The sequence below is a fragment of the Hyperolius riggenbachi genome, chromosome 12 (genome assembly GCF_040937935.1).
Source record: "Hyperolius riggenbachi isolate aHypRig1 chromosome 12, aHypRig1.pri, whole genome shotgun sequence".
NCBI classification, from domain to species: Eukaryota; Metazoa; Chordata; class Amphibia; order Anura; family Hyperoliidae; genus Hyperolius; species Hyperolius riggenbachi.
In genome coordinates this window covers 183,142,400-183,158,381 of record NC_090657.1, presented here as the reverse complement: position 1 = coordinate 183,158,381, position 15,982 = coordinate 183,142,400, and the positions used below count along the sequence as shown (strand labels likewise).

Sequence of the window (15,982 nt, the reverse complement as noted above, 5' to 3'; positions counted from 1 at the left end):
AATGACAGACAGCGTTTCACCAGTAAATGCATGCAATGAGAGACAGCCTTTCACCAGTACATGCACATAATGACAGACAGCGTTTCACCAGTAAATGCATGCAATGAGAGACAGCCTTTCACCAGTAAATGCACATAATGACAGACAGCGTTTCACCAGTAAATGCATGCAATGAGAGACAGCCTTTCACCAGTAAATGCACATAATGACAGACAGCGTTTCACCAGTAAATGCATGCAATGAGAGACAGCCTTTCACCAGTAAATGCACATAATGACAGACAGCGTTTCACCAGTAAATGCATGTAATGAGATACAGCCCTTCACCAGTAAATGCACATAATGACAGACAGCGTTTCACCAGTAAATGAATGCAATGAGAGACAGCCTTTCACCAGTAAATGCACATAATGACAGACAGCGTTTACCCAGTAAATGCATGTAATGAGATACAGCCTTTCCCCAGTAAATGCATGTAAGGAGAGACAGTGGTGTAAGTGGGCCTGCCGGGGAAGTTTGAGCACCACCGTAGTTTCCCCCCAAAACACACGTAATCTGGCAGCACTCCAAAGGTAGCCATACATCAGGTGATGATGGGCAGATTCAATCAAGAGGCAAATCTCTCTCTAATTCAATCTAATTAGAAAGAGATCAGTTAGCTGCACATGCACTGCAGGCCAATTCCCGATCGATTTTATGCTGATATCGATTGGGAATCAACCTTGTGACACCACAACCACCGCCTTGACGCTGACACCCCCCTCCTCTTCCTGTTGCACTATACTTTACCTGTCTGTGTCTGCTGCGGGCTTCGTCCGAAATCTGCATACACGTGCCCCAGGTGGTTGCCGCAGTAACATAGTCAAATGTATGCAGATTGTGGATGGAGCCAGCTGCGGACACATTAAGAATAGTACACATTTGACTTTAGAAGGGACAGTGCTGGGGGTTTTGTCACTCGTCCTGATATTGCTCGCGGTTACAGCTGCACACCTGATCAACCACGACGGTCCGACATCTTTCATCATGTCCAATCAATACATGCCACCAATTTCGGCCCGAAATCGGTTGCATCATCGTTCACGCATTCTCTTAGCAGCACTGATTTTCATCCGATTTGATAATCAAGTCGGATGGTTGATCGGCCACAAAGTCGATAAATGTATGGCCACCTTAAAGTGGACCTTAAGATTGAATAAAAACAAAGAGATTCACTTACCTGGGGCCTCTGTTAGCCCCCTGCAGCCATCCTGGGCCCACACATACCTGAACCGATCCTCTGGTCCCCCGCCAGGCGCAGTTTGTACTAGTTCGCAGACGCAGTACAGGTTTTCTCATACTGCACCTATGCAACACACTGCCGGCCACAGGAGCACAAACAAGGATGCGTACGGCCAGAGCTGCGCAGGCACAGTGGCCGTTGACTTGTAAGTCGGCGGTGAATAAACCGGGCTGCGGTGGGGGACCGGAAGGATCTTTGACAGGACGTCTGCAGGAGGCTGGGAGAAGCTTCAGGTAACGTGAATCTCTATATTTCCCAGTCTTCAGTTGTGTTTTAAGTGTGGAGAGGAGGTAAAACTAATGAGTTAAACTGACCCCATTCATGGCTGGTCAGCAGGAGGATATCAGTGCACATCATAAGGCTCCCTTCCCCCATTATTACATTCTGTGTGCTTATAAGAGTCTCCAGGCAGACCTAATTGACAAGTGAATGCTGGCAAGGTGGGGGATTGTGGGGGATTATGAGGAAGGAGAGGAGAGACACTATCAGAGAGGGAAAGACAGTTCCCCCTGCTCGCAGCACCTGGGTCAGAGCTGCAGTCGGGGGCTGGGAGAAGGTACACAGGCAGCAACTACAGACAATGAATGTGAGACTGTCAGCCCAAACCTTTCTGTGGTGATTCATTGCTGGGCTTGACTGGCTGCTTTGGCTGCTGTCACTTGTATGGCACGGCTAGCTACACTTTCCTGCAGGCTGCCTCGTTCCCCACTCCCCAGTAGTCTCAGTCTGTGTCTCGTGTGCTGTAGAGAGGGGGTGGAGCTGGATCCCGGCTGACAGGAAGATAGAGGCTGAGAGGAGGAAAAGCTGGGCTGCAGTTGGATGCCTGAGCTGAGGGGTGGGACTGGAGTCTCTCCCTCTGTCAGCCAGCTCTGTCTCCATTAGCTGTGCGGCAATGATGCCCCGGCTGGCGGCCCCGCCCCCCGCTGTAACATTTTTACGAATGCTGACCATTCTGTTATGGATTGTACGGGCAGGGGGGCTTTTGGGGGGGCTGGCAGCTTGTGAGCTGGGGCTTAAGCCTGGGTAAGCCCCAGTGTAGCGCCGCCACTGAGCACACATGCAGTCGGAAATGCATGATGCACTTCCTGTGTCCACGTGACTTGGATGTCAGACATCTATGAGGGCATGCAGGGCATCAGGAGGACTGCCAGGCAACCGGTATTGTTTACAAGGAAATAAATACGGCAGCCTCCATATCCCTCTCACCCTGGGTTCCCTTTAAGAAGGCAAACTACACCCAGGATAAGGTCATTTTGTATTTCACTTTTTATCAACTATCCTGCAACATACTACACTATAGAGCAGAGCCGGACAAGGTCCTGCAGCTCCCAAGGCTAAGACGCTAGTGCGCCCCTCCATCCCTCTCAGCCCTCACACACTGATTGATATTAGACTAAGGCAGCCATTCACTGGTCGATAGCCACCAGTGACTGCCTTACTGCACACAGTTTTTGAATCTATTTCAGCTTGAAATCGGTTCATAACCTGTGGAGCTGCCGTCTGCTCTCCGCCCCCGGTGTGCTCCCCCGGCCAGCAGTGATACATTACCTGTCTGCCAGCGTGAGTCTCTAGTCCATGCTGACATTTTCTCCGGCTGACCTGTCTCCTCATTACTTCCTGTCCCGTCCTGTGACAAGCAGAAGTACAAACAGGAGAGGGCTGTGACGAATATTACGGAAAGTTGTGCGCAAAATCGCCATCGATTTTCGCATGGTCGTGCACAGTCACTGTCAGCCCTGGGTAGGATTACAAATACCTTTCTTTGCTCTTCTTCTGAGAGCATTGCAGGAGTACAGTAGCCTCCCCCACATCCTGTGTCAGGAAAGAATGTAACACGTGGCTAGCTTCCCTGGGGAGAAGCCATTTGGCTACACAGCTCATCTTTCCCCAAAAGAAAAACCTCCTCAAACTGGTTGAGATTCAAATTTCCCTCCAAAAACTCATAGCCTCACACAAAGGGAACGTTAACTTATTAATAATTCAAAATAGGTTTGGCACAGCAAGACCAAAATTACATTTCCTGATACCTAGGAAACAGGTCTATAATTCACATGAATTATCATTCTCTAGCTATCAGGAATCAATTGAGAAACCACTTTATCCGGCATGCGTAGAGCAAATTCGTTAGACTAGGCATGTATAGCCTCATTTAATACAGAGTAGCATGCTGCTTATGAATATGGGCTCGGATTTGCGATACACTAATCTTGGGCCGAGTCACACATATTATTAATAAATTGGTACATTTCTTGCTCTAAGTCTGAGGGTGGCAACCTGGCTTCCAGGAGGGAACCCTGCCTTAAACACACCTACTTTCCAGGTAGTGACCGCCCCAAAACTGAGGTCAGTAAAAAGTGTTTGCGAGGAACTCCGCCTCAGTTCTTCAATTCCCATCTACCAGGAAGGTCTAGACATGTGCTCAAGGAGAACCGGGCGCATGTTGTGTACAAAGACTTTAACCTGAATGCCTACTTTAAACTGGACTATTTTCTTCATTCTTCAAATGGACTGCTCAGCTAACGAAGTAAGAATTTTCTGATTTTATTCCTTTTTATTTTTAAGATCTGTGTATATGTTAATTGGTGTATATAACTGTATGTAATGCATTTTTGTTATTAAACGTTTCAAAATCGTTTAGCGGTTATGACCTGTTGCTGAACATACACAATCGTACCTATTCTCCTGAACTCGCTACCCTGTGTTTAATAGAAGTATACATTTATAACCCGTATGCGTGAATCCGGCTCAGATAGTCAGATCTGACCCAGGTTCCTGCATACTGCTAAGGGTTAATAGAGCGTTCGCCAAATCCTAGTATAATTACAGTAGCGGGCTGTGTAACTCGCTTGGTGGCAGATCTTTGAATTGTGTATGTGTGTGGAGTGATTCGGTTGGTATCAGAACGCTCCCTTCGTGAGTCAGTTCATCAAATTGCGAACGCGGGTTACCCTTCGTGATGAACAAATGACCGTGTAAGAGGATTTCTGACGCTGATCGACTGACCCACCCGCAGACCGGACTAGCGGTCTGTGACATTGTTTGGCAGCTTACTGGGATTTGTGTATGTTCAGAACATTAACGGCAACGTTATTTGATTAACCTGCCAGAACAGATCAAAAATCTGTGGTCGATAACTGGTGCATTACTATTTATATAGACTAAACGTGTAGCACAGAGTTCCCCCCCAATCTCTTTTGCTATCCTATCTTTTATTTGGCAAAAATGGCTGCAGCAAGATACAAGAAAATGTCAGTGGCAGACCTAGTAAACTTGTGTGAGGAAAAAGGCATGGTGACTTATAGAAAAAAGAAATCGCAATTGATCGAGGACTTGTTGCGACTGAATACTCAGCCGGAGCAGATGCTGGGAGAGCACACTCCTGGTTCAGACGGTGCTGTAACTGGGGCAGAGGGAAGTGAGCGGTTGGAGCAAAGCAACCCACTTCCAGACCCAGAGGAAAACGGGACCGCGTCTGAACCGGTCGCTGTAACTGCTGAGGAGCATGGTGGCCGGCAGGAGCCCGCCCATGCCAACCTGTTCTGTGTTCCTGATGCTGGAATGCAACCTGGATTACAAAGGCTGTTGGAGACAAATCCTGATCTGTACATGCAGATTGTCAGAGAAAACGCTGACCGGGCAGAACGCCGGGAGCAGGCAGAACGGGAAGCCTCCGAGCGCCGGTGGTTTGCTGAGAGAGAAGCGGAAAGAGAGGAGAGAGCAGCCGCACGCAGACATGACCTTGAAATGGCCAACCTGCGAGCGCAAGGCCAAAATCCCTCGCAAAGTGCTCCGGAACCACGGCCCACAGCAGGCCCGTTTGGGACTCCCAAATTTAAGTTCCCAGAAATGGAGAAGGGAACCGACCCGGACACTTATTTACACTCATTTGAAAAGACTTGCCGTCAGCATCATCTACCCCAGGAGCAGTGGACGAGATATCTGACACCCAACTTGCGGGACAAAGCGCTTGAGGCGTTTGTGGACTTACCCGCTGACAAGGACAATGACTATGCTGCGATAAAAGCTGCAATTATCGCCAAATACCAGTTGACCCCAGAGGTCTATCGCAAAAAGTTTTGCTCCCTGCAGAAAGGCCACGCCGACTCTTACACCGACCTGGAAAGTCGCCTGCTGACCGTGTTCAGGCAGTGGTCGCGGGGCCTCAAAAAAGACTCTCACCAAGGTCTGGAGGACCTCATCGTGCAGGAGCAGTTGCTGAACTGCTGCACTCCAGATGTCCGGCAGTTTATCTTGGAGCGGAAGCCTGAATCCGCCAAAACTGCCGCAGAACTTGCAGACACTTTTGTGGCCACCCGTGTGCCGGACAGCCGCAAACCTCCAGCCCAGAGCTGGAGAGGGGGGAGACCTATGCAACCCAGCTCTCCTCCCCCTGCTAACCGTGGGAATCGGGTCCCACAGCCACAGAGGCCGGATGCTGCACCTGCTACTCATCCGCCTGATGCCACATATGTTCCGAAGTGTTACCATTGTGGACAGCGAGGACACCTCAAGTCTGCCTGTCCCGAGGTGAGGACGCCGTCTCCAGAGCCTAGCGCAGAAGTGGCTAGCGCATCCTCTACTGCACACGCCTACCTCGTCATGGGAGCAGCAAATCCTCGACTTTCCGGAAATCATCAAGTCGTGGAAGTTAACGACCAGATCGCTGTTGGTTTCCGCGACACAGGCGCAGAGCTTACTTTGGTTCGCTCTCATCTTGTAGCCAGGGCGAATTTCCTGCCTAATGAGAGTGTCACACTTGTGGGAGTTGGTGGCGCACACGCACGCATCGCCAAAGCTCGTGTTGTTCTCGATTGGGGAAGGGGCCGCCAGTCAAAAGTTGTGGGGGTGACAGATGACATCCCAGTGCCTGTGCTGTTGGGCACTGATCTTGGCACCCTACGATCCTTTTATGAACCTGTGATCAACACCCCGGATTGCCAGTCTGGACCCACTCAGGTACTGTACAAGCTTGGGGTGGGACAGAGGGAGGCAGCCAGAGTAATGGTACCTAGCCCTCCTAGGGAAGGAGGCAAGGAAGCGGTACCTGTTTCTAATGGACAGCTGGCTAATCACGGTTTGTCTGATTCTAAACCTGTCACTGTTGTTCCAGATACCTGTGTACATGATGTGAAAAATGAACGTAACTGTGATGTTAATGTTGTACCAGATGTTGCCAATAGCTTTCATGCTGAATCTCACAGTGCTAAAAATGATGTATGTTTAAATGTGACAGTCTCTAATCTAAGAGGTAACAGTCTTGTTTTGCCTGGGTCATATCCGTGCAGGGCAGTGGAAGCAGGCCAGGTGTCAGAGCAGTCAGCTGGGGGCCTAGACCTCCCCTCCTGCTATGACAGCCAGAGTGCTCCACCATTGCCTGCTGTTAACAAACAGCTGGTGGAAACAGGCCATGCCTTCCCTGTCTCACCCTTGCATGTCTTCCCCTTGCAAAAGCAACCCAGTGCAAAACTGCCCAGAGGTCCACCCTCTATCCTTCCTGGAGAAGGGGCAAGCCTCGCCACCCAGGTGAAGGCTGATTCGTTTTTTAAAAGGTGCACTAATGTCCACCTAGGTTGTGCTGACCAAAATGTTGTGCCAAGGTGTAGTCAGTTAGAGCAGGGGTATGCCACGCTGCTTCCAGATTCGCAGGCTGACACCCGAGAGTCAGGAAGTGACCCGGATGTCAGCCAACGACTCTCTCCCTTACAGGAAGCGCTACGCAAACCCAGCCAAGCCTTTAGAGGTAGGCCTGTTGGTGTGCATCGCACCGTCCGCAAAGCGGACACTGGGACACACCGGACCATGAGGCCTTATGCTTCTGGTGAGTTGTCCAAAGGGCAGTCAGATAAGAAGTCGAGAACCCGTTCAGTAGCTAAGCGGCGCGTAGAGCGGGTCTGGCAGACTCACTCTGTGCGTCCGACTGGTAGAGGGGAGATGTGACGAATATTACGGAAAATTGTGCGCAAAATCGCCATCGCTTTTCACATGGTCGTGCACAGTCACCGTCAGCCCTGGGTAGGATAACAAATACCTTTCTTTGCTCTTCTTCTGAGAGCATTGCAGGAGTACAGTAGCCTCCCCCACATCCTGTGTCAGGAAAGAATGTAACACGTGGCTAGCTTCCCTGGGGAGAAGCCATTTGGCTACACAGCTCATCTTTCCCCAAAAGAAAAACCTCCTCAAACTGGTTGAAATTCAAATTTCCCTCCAAAAACTCATAGCCTCACACAGAGGGAACGTTAACTTATTAATAATTCAAAATAGGTTTGGCACAGCAAGACCAAAATTACATTTCCTGATACCTAGGAAACAGGTCTATAATTCACATGAATTATCATTCTCTAGCTATCAGGAATCAATTGAGAAACCACTTTATCCGGCATGCGTAGAGCAAATTCGTTAGACTAGGCATGTATAGCCTCATTTAATACAGAGTAGCATGCTGCTTATGAATATGGGCTCGGATTTGCGATACACTAATCTTGGGCCGAGTCACACAAATTATTAATAAATTGGTACATTTCTTGCTCTAAGTCTGAGGGTGACAACCTGGCTTCCAGGAGGGAACCCTGCCTTAAACACACCTACTTTCCAGGTAGTGACCGCCCCAAAACTGAGGTCAGTAAAAAGTGTTTGCGAGGAACTCCGCCTCAGTTCTTCAATTCCCATCTACCAGGAAGGTCTAGACATGTGCTCAAGGAGAACCGGGCGCATGTTGTGTACAAAGACTTTAACCTGAATGCCTACTTTAAACTGGACTATTTTCTTCATTCTTCAAATGGACTGCTCAGCTAACGAAGTAAGAATTTTCTGATTTTATTCCTTTTTATTTTTAAGATCGGTGTATATGTTAATTGTTTAAATGTGACAGTCTCTAATCTAAGAGGTAACAGTCTTGTTTTGCCTGGGTCATATCCGTGCAGGACTATTAATGTATGTAATGCATTTTTGTTATTAAACGTTTCAAAATCGTTTAGCGGTTATGACCTGTTGCTGAACATACACAATCGTACCTATTCTCCTGAACTCGCTACCCTGTGTTTAATAGAAGTATACATTTATAACCCGTAAGCGTGAATCCGGCTCAGATAGTCAGATCTGACCCAGGTTCCTGCACACTGCTAAGGGTTAATAGAGCGTTCTCCAAATCCTAGTATAATTACAGTAGCGGGCTGTGTAACTCGCTTGGTGGCAGATCTTTGAATTGTGTATGTGTGTGGAGTGATTCGGTTGGTATCAGAACGCTCCCTTCGTGAGTCAGTTCATCAAATTGCGAACGCGGGTTACCCTTCGTGATGAACAAATGACCGTGTAAGAAGATTTCTGACGCTGATCGACTGACCCACCCGCAGACCGGCCTAGCGGTCTGTGACAAGGGCGCTCTACTGTTTAAACTTCGGCTTGTCACAGGTGGAGACAGGAAGTAATGAGGAAAGAGGGACTCGCGCCAGTGGACAGGTAATGTATCACTGCCGCTATGCTGCGTCGGTTGATCGCCGCTAATGGCGCGCTCCCGCCTGCAGTCGAACAAATATTTCTGTCGGGACAGATCGACTGAACCGAACGATTTCAGGTGGAAATCGATCATTCGGTCAACATTTGTGTTATCGATTTCACAGCAGATTCGATCACTGTGATCGAATCTGCTGTCTTTCAGCAGGAAAATGACGCAGTGTATGGGTAGGGTAAGAGGCGCCCCAGGGCCCCCAACACCTTAATCACTAGTTATATGGCTGGCAGTTACTGCCATGTATCCCATTTTCTTATTTCTCTCTGCTTCAAACATAATAGGGGAATGATAGCTGAGTGAGTTGTGCGCTCGCTCCTACACTGCGCCCTGAGGCAGGAGCCACTCTCGCCTCTGCCTCGGCCCTGCTATAGAGGGCTATTGGTGTCTCTCTGGTCTTTTTGTCTCCATTTCTGGAAGGTAGGTCCTGACCTCCAGAACCCCCACATGTATAATGGAATGTCAGGAGGTGACTCTCGTAGAAGGGTGTATGCTCATTGCGGAGGTTGCAGTTTGGGTGGTATCTGGAAATGCGTGAGGAGATGTATGGAGGAGACAAGTTGGGAGTTTCGGATTATACACCCTATGCTATTTCAACCATCACTGGCCCTCACCAGATCTGCTCCAGATGAAAGAAACTGGTTCATGACCAACAGCTCAGAACACAATAACAATCACAGTGCATTGTAACCTTACTCCTTCACTTCTGTCCAGCCAGGGCGCAGCCTCAGCACGTCTGAGATGGTGTTAATGAGCGCACACTTGTATCGGACACAGGATCGGGGCTCCCTGGACAAAACACAAGCAGGAGACAATGAGAACGTTCTCACTTATCATAATTAGGACATTTAAACAAAAAGTAAAATAAAACGTCCTGACATTTCATCCCCACACATCTCCGAGCGGGAAGCCTAGAAGCAGGGAGGACTGGATAGCCTCCTGGAACAGGATCCTTAGATGTTCCAGCAACTTACACACCAAAGAGGCAGCCTATAAGCTTCTGGCCCGCTAGTACTTGGACCCAGCTAGGGTAGCCATAGTAGTGTTCACTGGTGCCAATACCTTGTGCTTTTTGGGGCTGTAGGGTTACTGGCGACATGGTGCACATCTTTTGCCTCCTTCTGTCCCCCATTGTGCATTCTTCCGTCCCTCTGTGCCTCCTTCTTTATCGCCTTGTGACTTCTTCTGGCCACTTGCCACCTTCTGTCCCCTTGCACTACCTCTGCCCCCCTGTGCATCCCTCTGTGCCTCCTTCTGTCCCCTTGTGCCGCTATTTGTTCCCATTCCCCTCCTGCACTCTCCCAGCCTAATTGTAAATACAGAGTATTTTCTCCCCTAATGACGCAAGACTGCGAAACCGGTCGGGAAGGTAACAGGCGGCACCATTGTCTATTGAACTTCGATTGACCATTACATGTGCGCTAATCTTCCGGGGTTCCCTGTTTATGGGCCCGGTATGTGAGTTATTGTTTTTATATCTACTGCCTTTTAAAGAAATGTTATCTAAATAAACGGGTTACGCTTAGATATTGCCGTTTCTGTTTTCCTATGTAAATTCCTGAAACTTTACCTCCATACGGATGTCCACTGGATCTTCACGACGTCTGATGTTTCCTGGACGTTATTTGTGACCTGAGCCATTTTACAACCTTATAATGTGGGTTGTTGGGAGTTGGTAAGCCTTTTCTTGTTTTGATGTTTGGCGGATACCTACCTCTGAGCATTTGATATATTGTGGTGAAGAATTTATCTTTATCTAGAAGCTATGCTCTCACCTCCCAGTGCTGTGCCTGAGAGACCATCCTGTCTGTCACCTGCTCCCTCTAGTGCTGGCACCTCAGCGCTGGATGACTCCGGGGACAGGAGAAGGCACAGCTTCTGCTGCATTATACTCTGCATTTACATAATGGGCTGGGGGAGTGCAGGTAGGGGGTGTGCAATTACATGCAACAGGATCAGTGGGTTGTTTAAATCTTGGGGACTCCCTGTATTATGCCTGTATGGAAGACTCTTTGCCAACCAGGCTGTGAGGCTCTGCTCCTCTCTTCCTGACTCTCCCTCTTGATTCTACTTACTACTCTTCTTTTCTCCATCCATTCTTCCTCTGGTTCGGCTCCCTCCCTCCCAGTGATCTGCCCTACCTGAGGGTACATGCCACTGTACCACGCCACATACTCTGCTAAAGGAACGTGGCTGAGGGAGCGCAGAAGAGGAATTCTCCTACTTTGTGACATCACTGCGACGGATAGGCTGGCGGTTCGTATCGGCGGGTGCTTGTAAGTCGGGGACTATTATCACCTGCATATGAATCCTACTTACCGCTCCTTCTGTCGCTGAAATCCATACTGAGCTCTGGCCGCAACCACCTACAACAACACAACAAGCAATCAGAAGCAGTCGCAGCATGTGCTGAACACACGGACAAACAAGCACAGACAATACCATTCCCACATAAGTCAGTACACCTCACTTCATAATATCTTTTCATGGGACAACACTGAAGATGTGACACTTTGACACAATGTAAAGCAGTCAGTGTACAGCTTGTATAACATTTTGATATAAAAGTCTCAACCCACTCCTCCAAATAATCAAAGAATACATTAGAGAACAGCCACCATACTCTGCAGCACAAATACACTCCTGAGGGGGTAGACAATACCCCACTCCCAAACTTCCCACACCGTTCCTGATTAATCCTCATAGCTTCCAATCAGTCTACACAGAATGACAAGCAAAGCCCTGTACAGACAAGATCTCATGACCGTTCCAGCTGATAGTCTACCAGCAACTTGCACGCTCTGATTCATTTAATTTGAGTAATGAAAAAGAGAAACATGGGCAGCTCTGTGGCGTAATGATTATCACTCTCGCCTTGCAGTGATGGGTCCCTGATTAGAATCCCAGCCTGTACACTATCTGCACGGAGTTTGTATATTCTCCCCATGTCTGTGTGGGTTTCTTCAGAGCAGTCTGGTTTCCTCCCACACCCAAAAAAATACAGATAAGTGAATTGGCGTCCCCCTAAAATTGGCCCTAGACTACGATACATATACTACAACACGATACAGACATAGACATGACTATGGTAGGGATTAGATGTGAGCCCCTCTGAGGGACAGTTAAATGACAAGACAACACTCTGTACAGCGCTGCGGCGGAAGATGACGGTGCTATATAAATACTAAATAATAATAAACAGAGTGAGTAAAATAATCTCATACTGTACTAATAAAGCTTGCAAGGGTAAGGCTCTCTCCCCTTTTGTGTTCTGGAAATCATAATACATTTTATTCATTATGTTGCTTTTATCACTGTCATTACCAATTCTGTATTTTGTCTGTATTTTGTATATTGGTGTACACCATTGTCTGTATTCTGTACCTCGTGTTTGTTTCTTACTTTGTACAACGCTACAGAATATGTTGGTGCTTTATAAATCAACAATACTAATAAACTGAAAAATTGTTTTACCATGACCAATTAAAAGCCACAGCCACTTCATTTTGGTCAGATTATTTTCAAGCTGCATAAAATATCCGTAACATTTGCATCGACTCTGAATTATTTGCATCTTATTCACCTCCTCTATTGCTATGCATGATAGCAGTCACATGACATAGTGAAATAATGTAGAACAGTTATCACGTGACGCAATAACTTGCAATGGTCATGTGACCTACTAATGTAAAAAAGGGAATGTCCAGTCTGAACGGGCAGCTAGAGCCCCCCAGTAATGTGGACATTAGTACAACACACATAAATATGTCATGAACCATGGCAGCCCCCGTCTCACCTTCCCTCTGGACATCTCCACTTTCCCAGGCGCCACAGTCCCGAGAACGCGAGCCTCTCAGCATCCGTAGAGCTCGGCAGTTGCCATGGTAACAGAAGCCTCAGCGCAGACTTGCAGCACGCGCGTTCACTCCACCAGCTGCCGGAACGGAAGTACGTCACCGCTGTAACCTGTCGCCGGCTCTGCTAGAGAGAGCGCGGACATTTTTTTGGTTTGACAAAGCATGTCAACTCAGCGCTGCCCTACGGTAATATGTTTTTTTTCTCATTATTAACTGTCTCCTAAGACAAGCTTATATATGTTCATTTATGATCTGTGCATCGCAGTGCAATATTTGTAGAGCTCTGTTAGGTCAGCTGGAATACACTTGAGTGTGTTCTTTAGTGATCTATGGATGGCTTAGTGCCCAATTTATAGGTGGTACTGATATATTATTAGTGGTTTCCTTCTTATGGGTGTCTATATACTAATGAAGAGCTCAATTTGTGCTGCACACTGTCTCTGTATTGGAAGTAAATATAACATAGGCTAGAATTACTAAACTGCATAAAATGATATTAGAATATCATTTGCTTTTCTGATGTCCCTTTAGGTTGATGTGATTCAAAATCAATTGCAGACATCAGGAAAGGCATACCCATTTGAGCTTCCCTTTGCGTAACTGTAAAAAAAAAAACCACATAAATCCACGCACATCACCTCTTGTTAGGACATTTAAATAAGTAATTTAAGGAAAGGGAGTTGCTAAAGGGGGTGTGGCCAGAAAAGTAGCAAAAATCAGTAACTCTTTGCACGCTCCCGTGCAAATGTTCAAACAAATGCATTCATCCAGGCACCAATGTTATCCCTACAGCTAAATTAAAAGCCGGGGTCTTAGTTCACAAAGGAATGAATTCTTTTGCTTAGTCACCTACACTGCGCAGAAGAACCCAGGTAAACGTAGATGTCCTAACTCTAATCCTGTAGCGTGCATAGTGCAGACATGCAAACATTCATTGCATCAAACCTATCTAGGGATTAGGAGCACACATCCTGACGTCCTCTCATGGGACGTCATACCAATCGCACAAGGGAGCTAACGTAATGTATCCATGCGCACAATGCACATACACCAGCATACGCTGTGTACATGCTGACAAAAACCACAAACAGGGGAAGGAGGTAGAGTTAGGACATCTACGTTTACCTGGGTACTTCTGCGCAGTGTAGGTGACTAAGCAAAGAATGCAGTCCTTTGTGAACTAAGACCCCGGCTTTTAATTTAGCTGTAGGGATAACAGTGGTGCCTGGATGAGTGAATCTGTGAATGCATTTGTTTGAACATTTGCATGCAAGCATGCAAAGGGTTACTGATTTTAGCTACTTTTCTGGCCACACCCCCTTTAGCACCTCCCTTTCCTTAAATTACTTATTTAAATGTCCTAACTAGAGGCGATGTGCCTGGATTTATGTGTATTTTTCTTGTGGCCAGGGTTTTAATCTAGTGCGCTCCCTCCTTCCCCTGTTTGTGTGTTTTTTGTCAGCATGCACACAGCTTATGCTGGTGTATGTGCATTGTGCGCATGGATACATTACGTTAGCTCCCTTGTGTGATTGGTAAGATGCGCTATCTGTCCCAGGAGAGGACGTCAGGATGTTACATAGTTACATAATTATTTTGGTTGAAAAAAGACATACGTCCATCGAGTTCGATGTGTGCTCCTAATCCCTAGAAAGGCTTGATGCAATGAATGTTTGCATGTCTGCACTATGCATGTTACAGGGCTAGAGTTAGGACACCTATGTTTGCCTGGGTACTTCTGCGCAGTGTAGGGGACTAAGCAAAATAATGTATTCCTTTGTGAACTAAGACCCCGGCTTGTAATTTAGCTCTAGGGATAACAGTGGTGCCTGGATGAGTGAATCTGTGAATGCATTTGTTTGAACATTTGCAAGCGAGCGTGCAAAGGGTTACTGATTTTTGCATAACTGTAGGCGTGACAATAGCATGTCATTTTTCTAAGTACTTTTTAATCATCATTTGGTATTTATATAGCACCGACATCTTCCGCAGCGCTGTACAGAGTATATTGTCTCGTCATTTAACTGTCCCTCAGAGGGGCTCACAATCTAATCCCTGCTATAGTCTTATGTCTATGTATGTATCGTGTAGTGTATGTCTCCTAGTCTAGGACCAAGGGGGAAGCCAATTTAATTATCTGTATGTTTTTGAGATGTGGGAGGAAACCAGAGTGCCTAGAGGAAACGCCTGATCAGCTGGGCTCAGGGTGAGATGAATGACGGCTCACCCTGCTGCCGCTGAAGTCCGGGCGACGTTAAAGAGAAACTCTAGTGAAAATCATGCTTAATTTTTACAATAATTACTGTATGTATAAATGATTTAGTCAGTGTTTGCCCATTGTAAAATCTTTCCTCTCCCTGATTTACATTCTGACATTTATCACATGGTGACATTTTTACTGCTGGCAGGTGATGTCAGTGGAAGGAGATGCTGCTTGCTTCTTTTGGTAGTTGAAAACAGCTGTTATTTCCCACAATGCAACAAGGCTCCCAGTGTGATGTCAGCACCATGGTCCTGACATCACACTGTGGGGGGGGTTTCACCACAATATCAGCCATACAGAGCCCCCTGATGATCCGTTTGTGAAAAGGAAAAGATTTCTCATGTAAAAGGGGGTATCAGCTACTGATTGGGATGAAGTTCAATTCTTGGTCAACAGTTTCTCTTTAAAGGACCACTATCGCGAAAAAAGTAGGGTGTTAAAATCTGACAGAGCCGACAAGTTTTGGACCAGTCCATCTCCTCATGGGTGATTTTTAGGGTTTTCTTTGTTTTCAAGTCTAACTGACAAAATAGTGTGCAAGTGAGTAAGGAGGCTGGCTGGTATCTTACTATTTTGGCAGTTAAACTGCTGTTCAGGAAATGCTGTTGAAAACAAAGAAAACCCTGAGAATCCCCCATGAGGAGATGGACTGGCTCAAAACCTGTCAGTTCTGTGGAATTTTAACTGCCTACTTTTTCCGTGATAGTGGTCCTACCCCATACAGCCTTAATAATCCATGGCATCTACTGATGAGGGCCAAACAGTCTGAATGCACGTTGGATTATTGTGACTCTGTACAATGAACAAGCTGACACATCATTGCATTCCAGCGGCTTTGGAGTGCTATAAGGGACAATAAAGGATGATTTGCATATTCTGCAGTGATGAATTGGGGGACATCATCATATGCGCTCTCCAAGCTGAATAATCACAAATGCCTTCTGCTTTAAGAAGGCAAACTTCTGTTTTGCATAGTGTTTCCATCAAAAGGGCTTTTTGGTCCTTTTTAGCCTCTTACACGCAGCTGTTTGTTTACAGAAGCCAGTGAAGCCCAATGAGGAATCGCAGGTGTTGTTG

The 15,982-nt window shown here is 47.0% G+C and overlaps 2 protein-coding genes across 3 annotated transcripts in view; one reads left to right on the top strand and one right to left on the bottom strand.

The window, feature by feature from the left end:
• Positions 1-12,689, bottom strand: part of TTLL9 (tubulin tyrosine ligase like 9) — a 70,087-nt gene extending 57,398 nt beyond the window's left edge. Inside the window, exons 1-3 of one of the 2 annotated variants that reach the window (XM_068263733.1) lie at positions 12,582-12,689; positions 11,105-11,151; positions 9,482-9,574 (exon numbers count right to left, since the gene is read on the bottom strand). In XM_068263733.1, the coding sequence (XP_068119834.1) occupies positions 9,482-9,574; positions 11,105-11,151; positions 12,582-12,596 (155 nt within the window). In that variant the 5' untranslated portion in view covers positions 12,597-12,689. Of the gene's footprint in view, positions 1-1,887; positions 2,027-9,481; positions 9,575-11,104; positions 11,152-12,581 lie in introns of those variants that run through there. The other variant, XM_068263734.1, reaches the window with a different exon arrangement.
• Positions 12,690-12,750: 61 nt separating this feature from the next.
• Positions 12,751-15,982, top strand: part of LOC137542472 (interferon regulatory factor 4-like) — a 78,845-nt gene continuing 75,613 nt past the window's right edge. Inside the window, exon 1 of the mRNA XM_068264408.1 lies at positions 12,751-12,828. Coding sequence (XP_068120509.1) covers positions 12,805-12,828 — 24 coding nt within the window. The 5' untranslated portion in view covers positions 12,751-12,804. The remainder of the gene's footprint in view (positions 12,829-15,982) is intronic.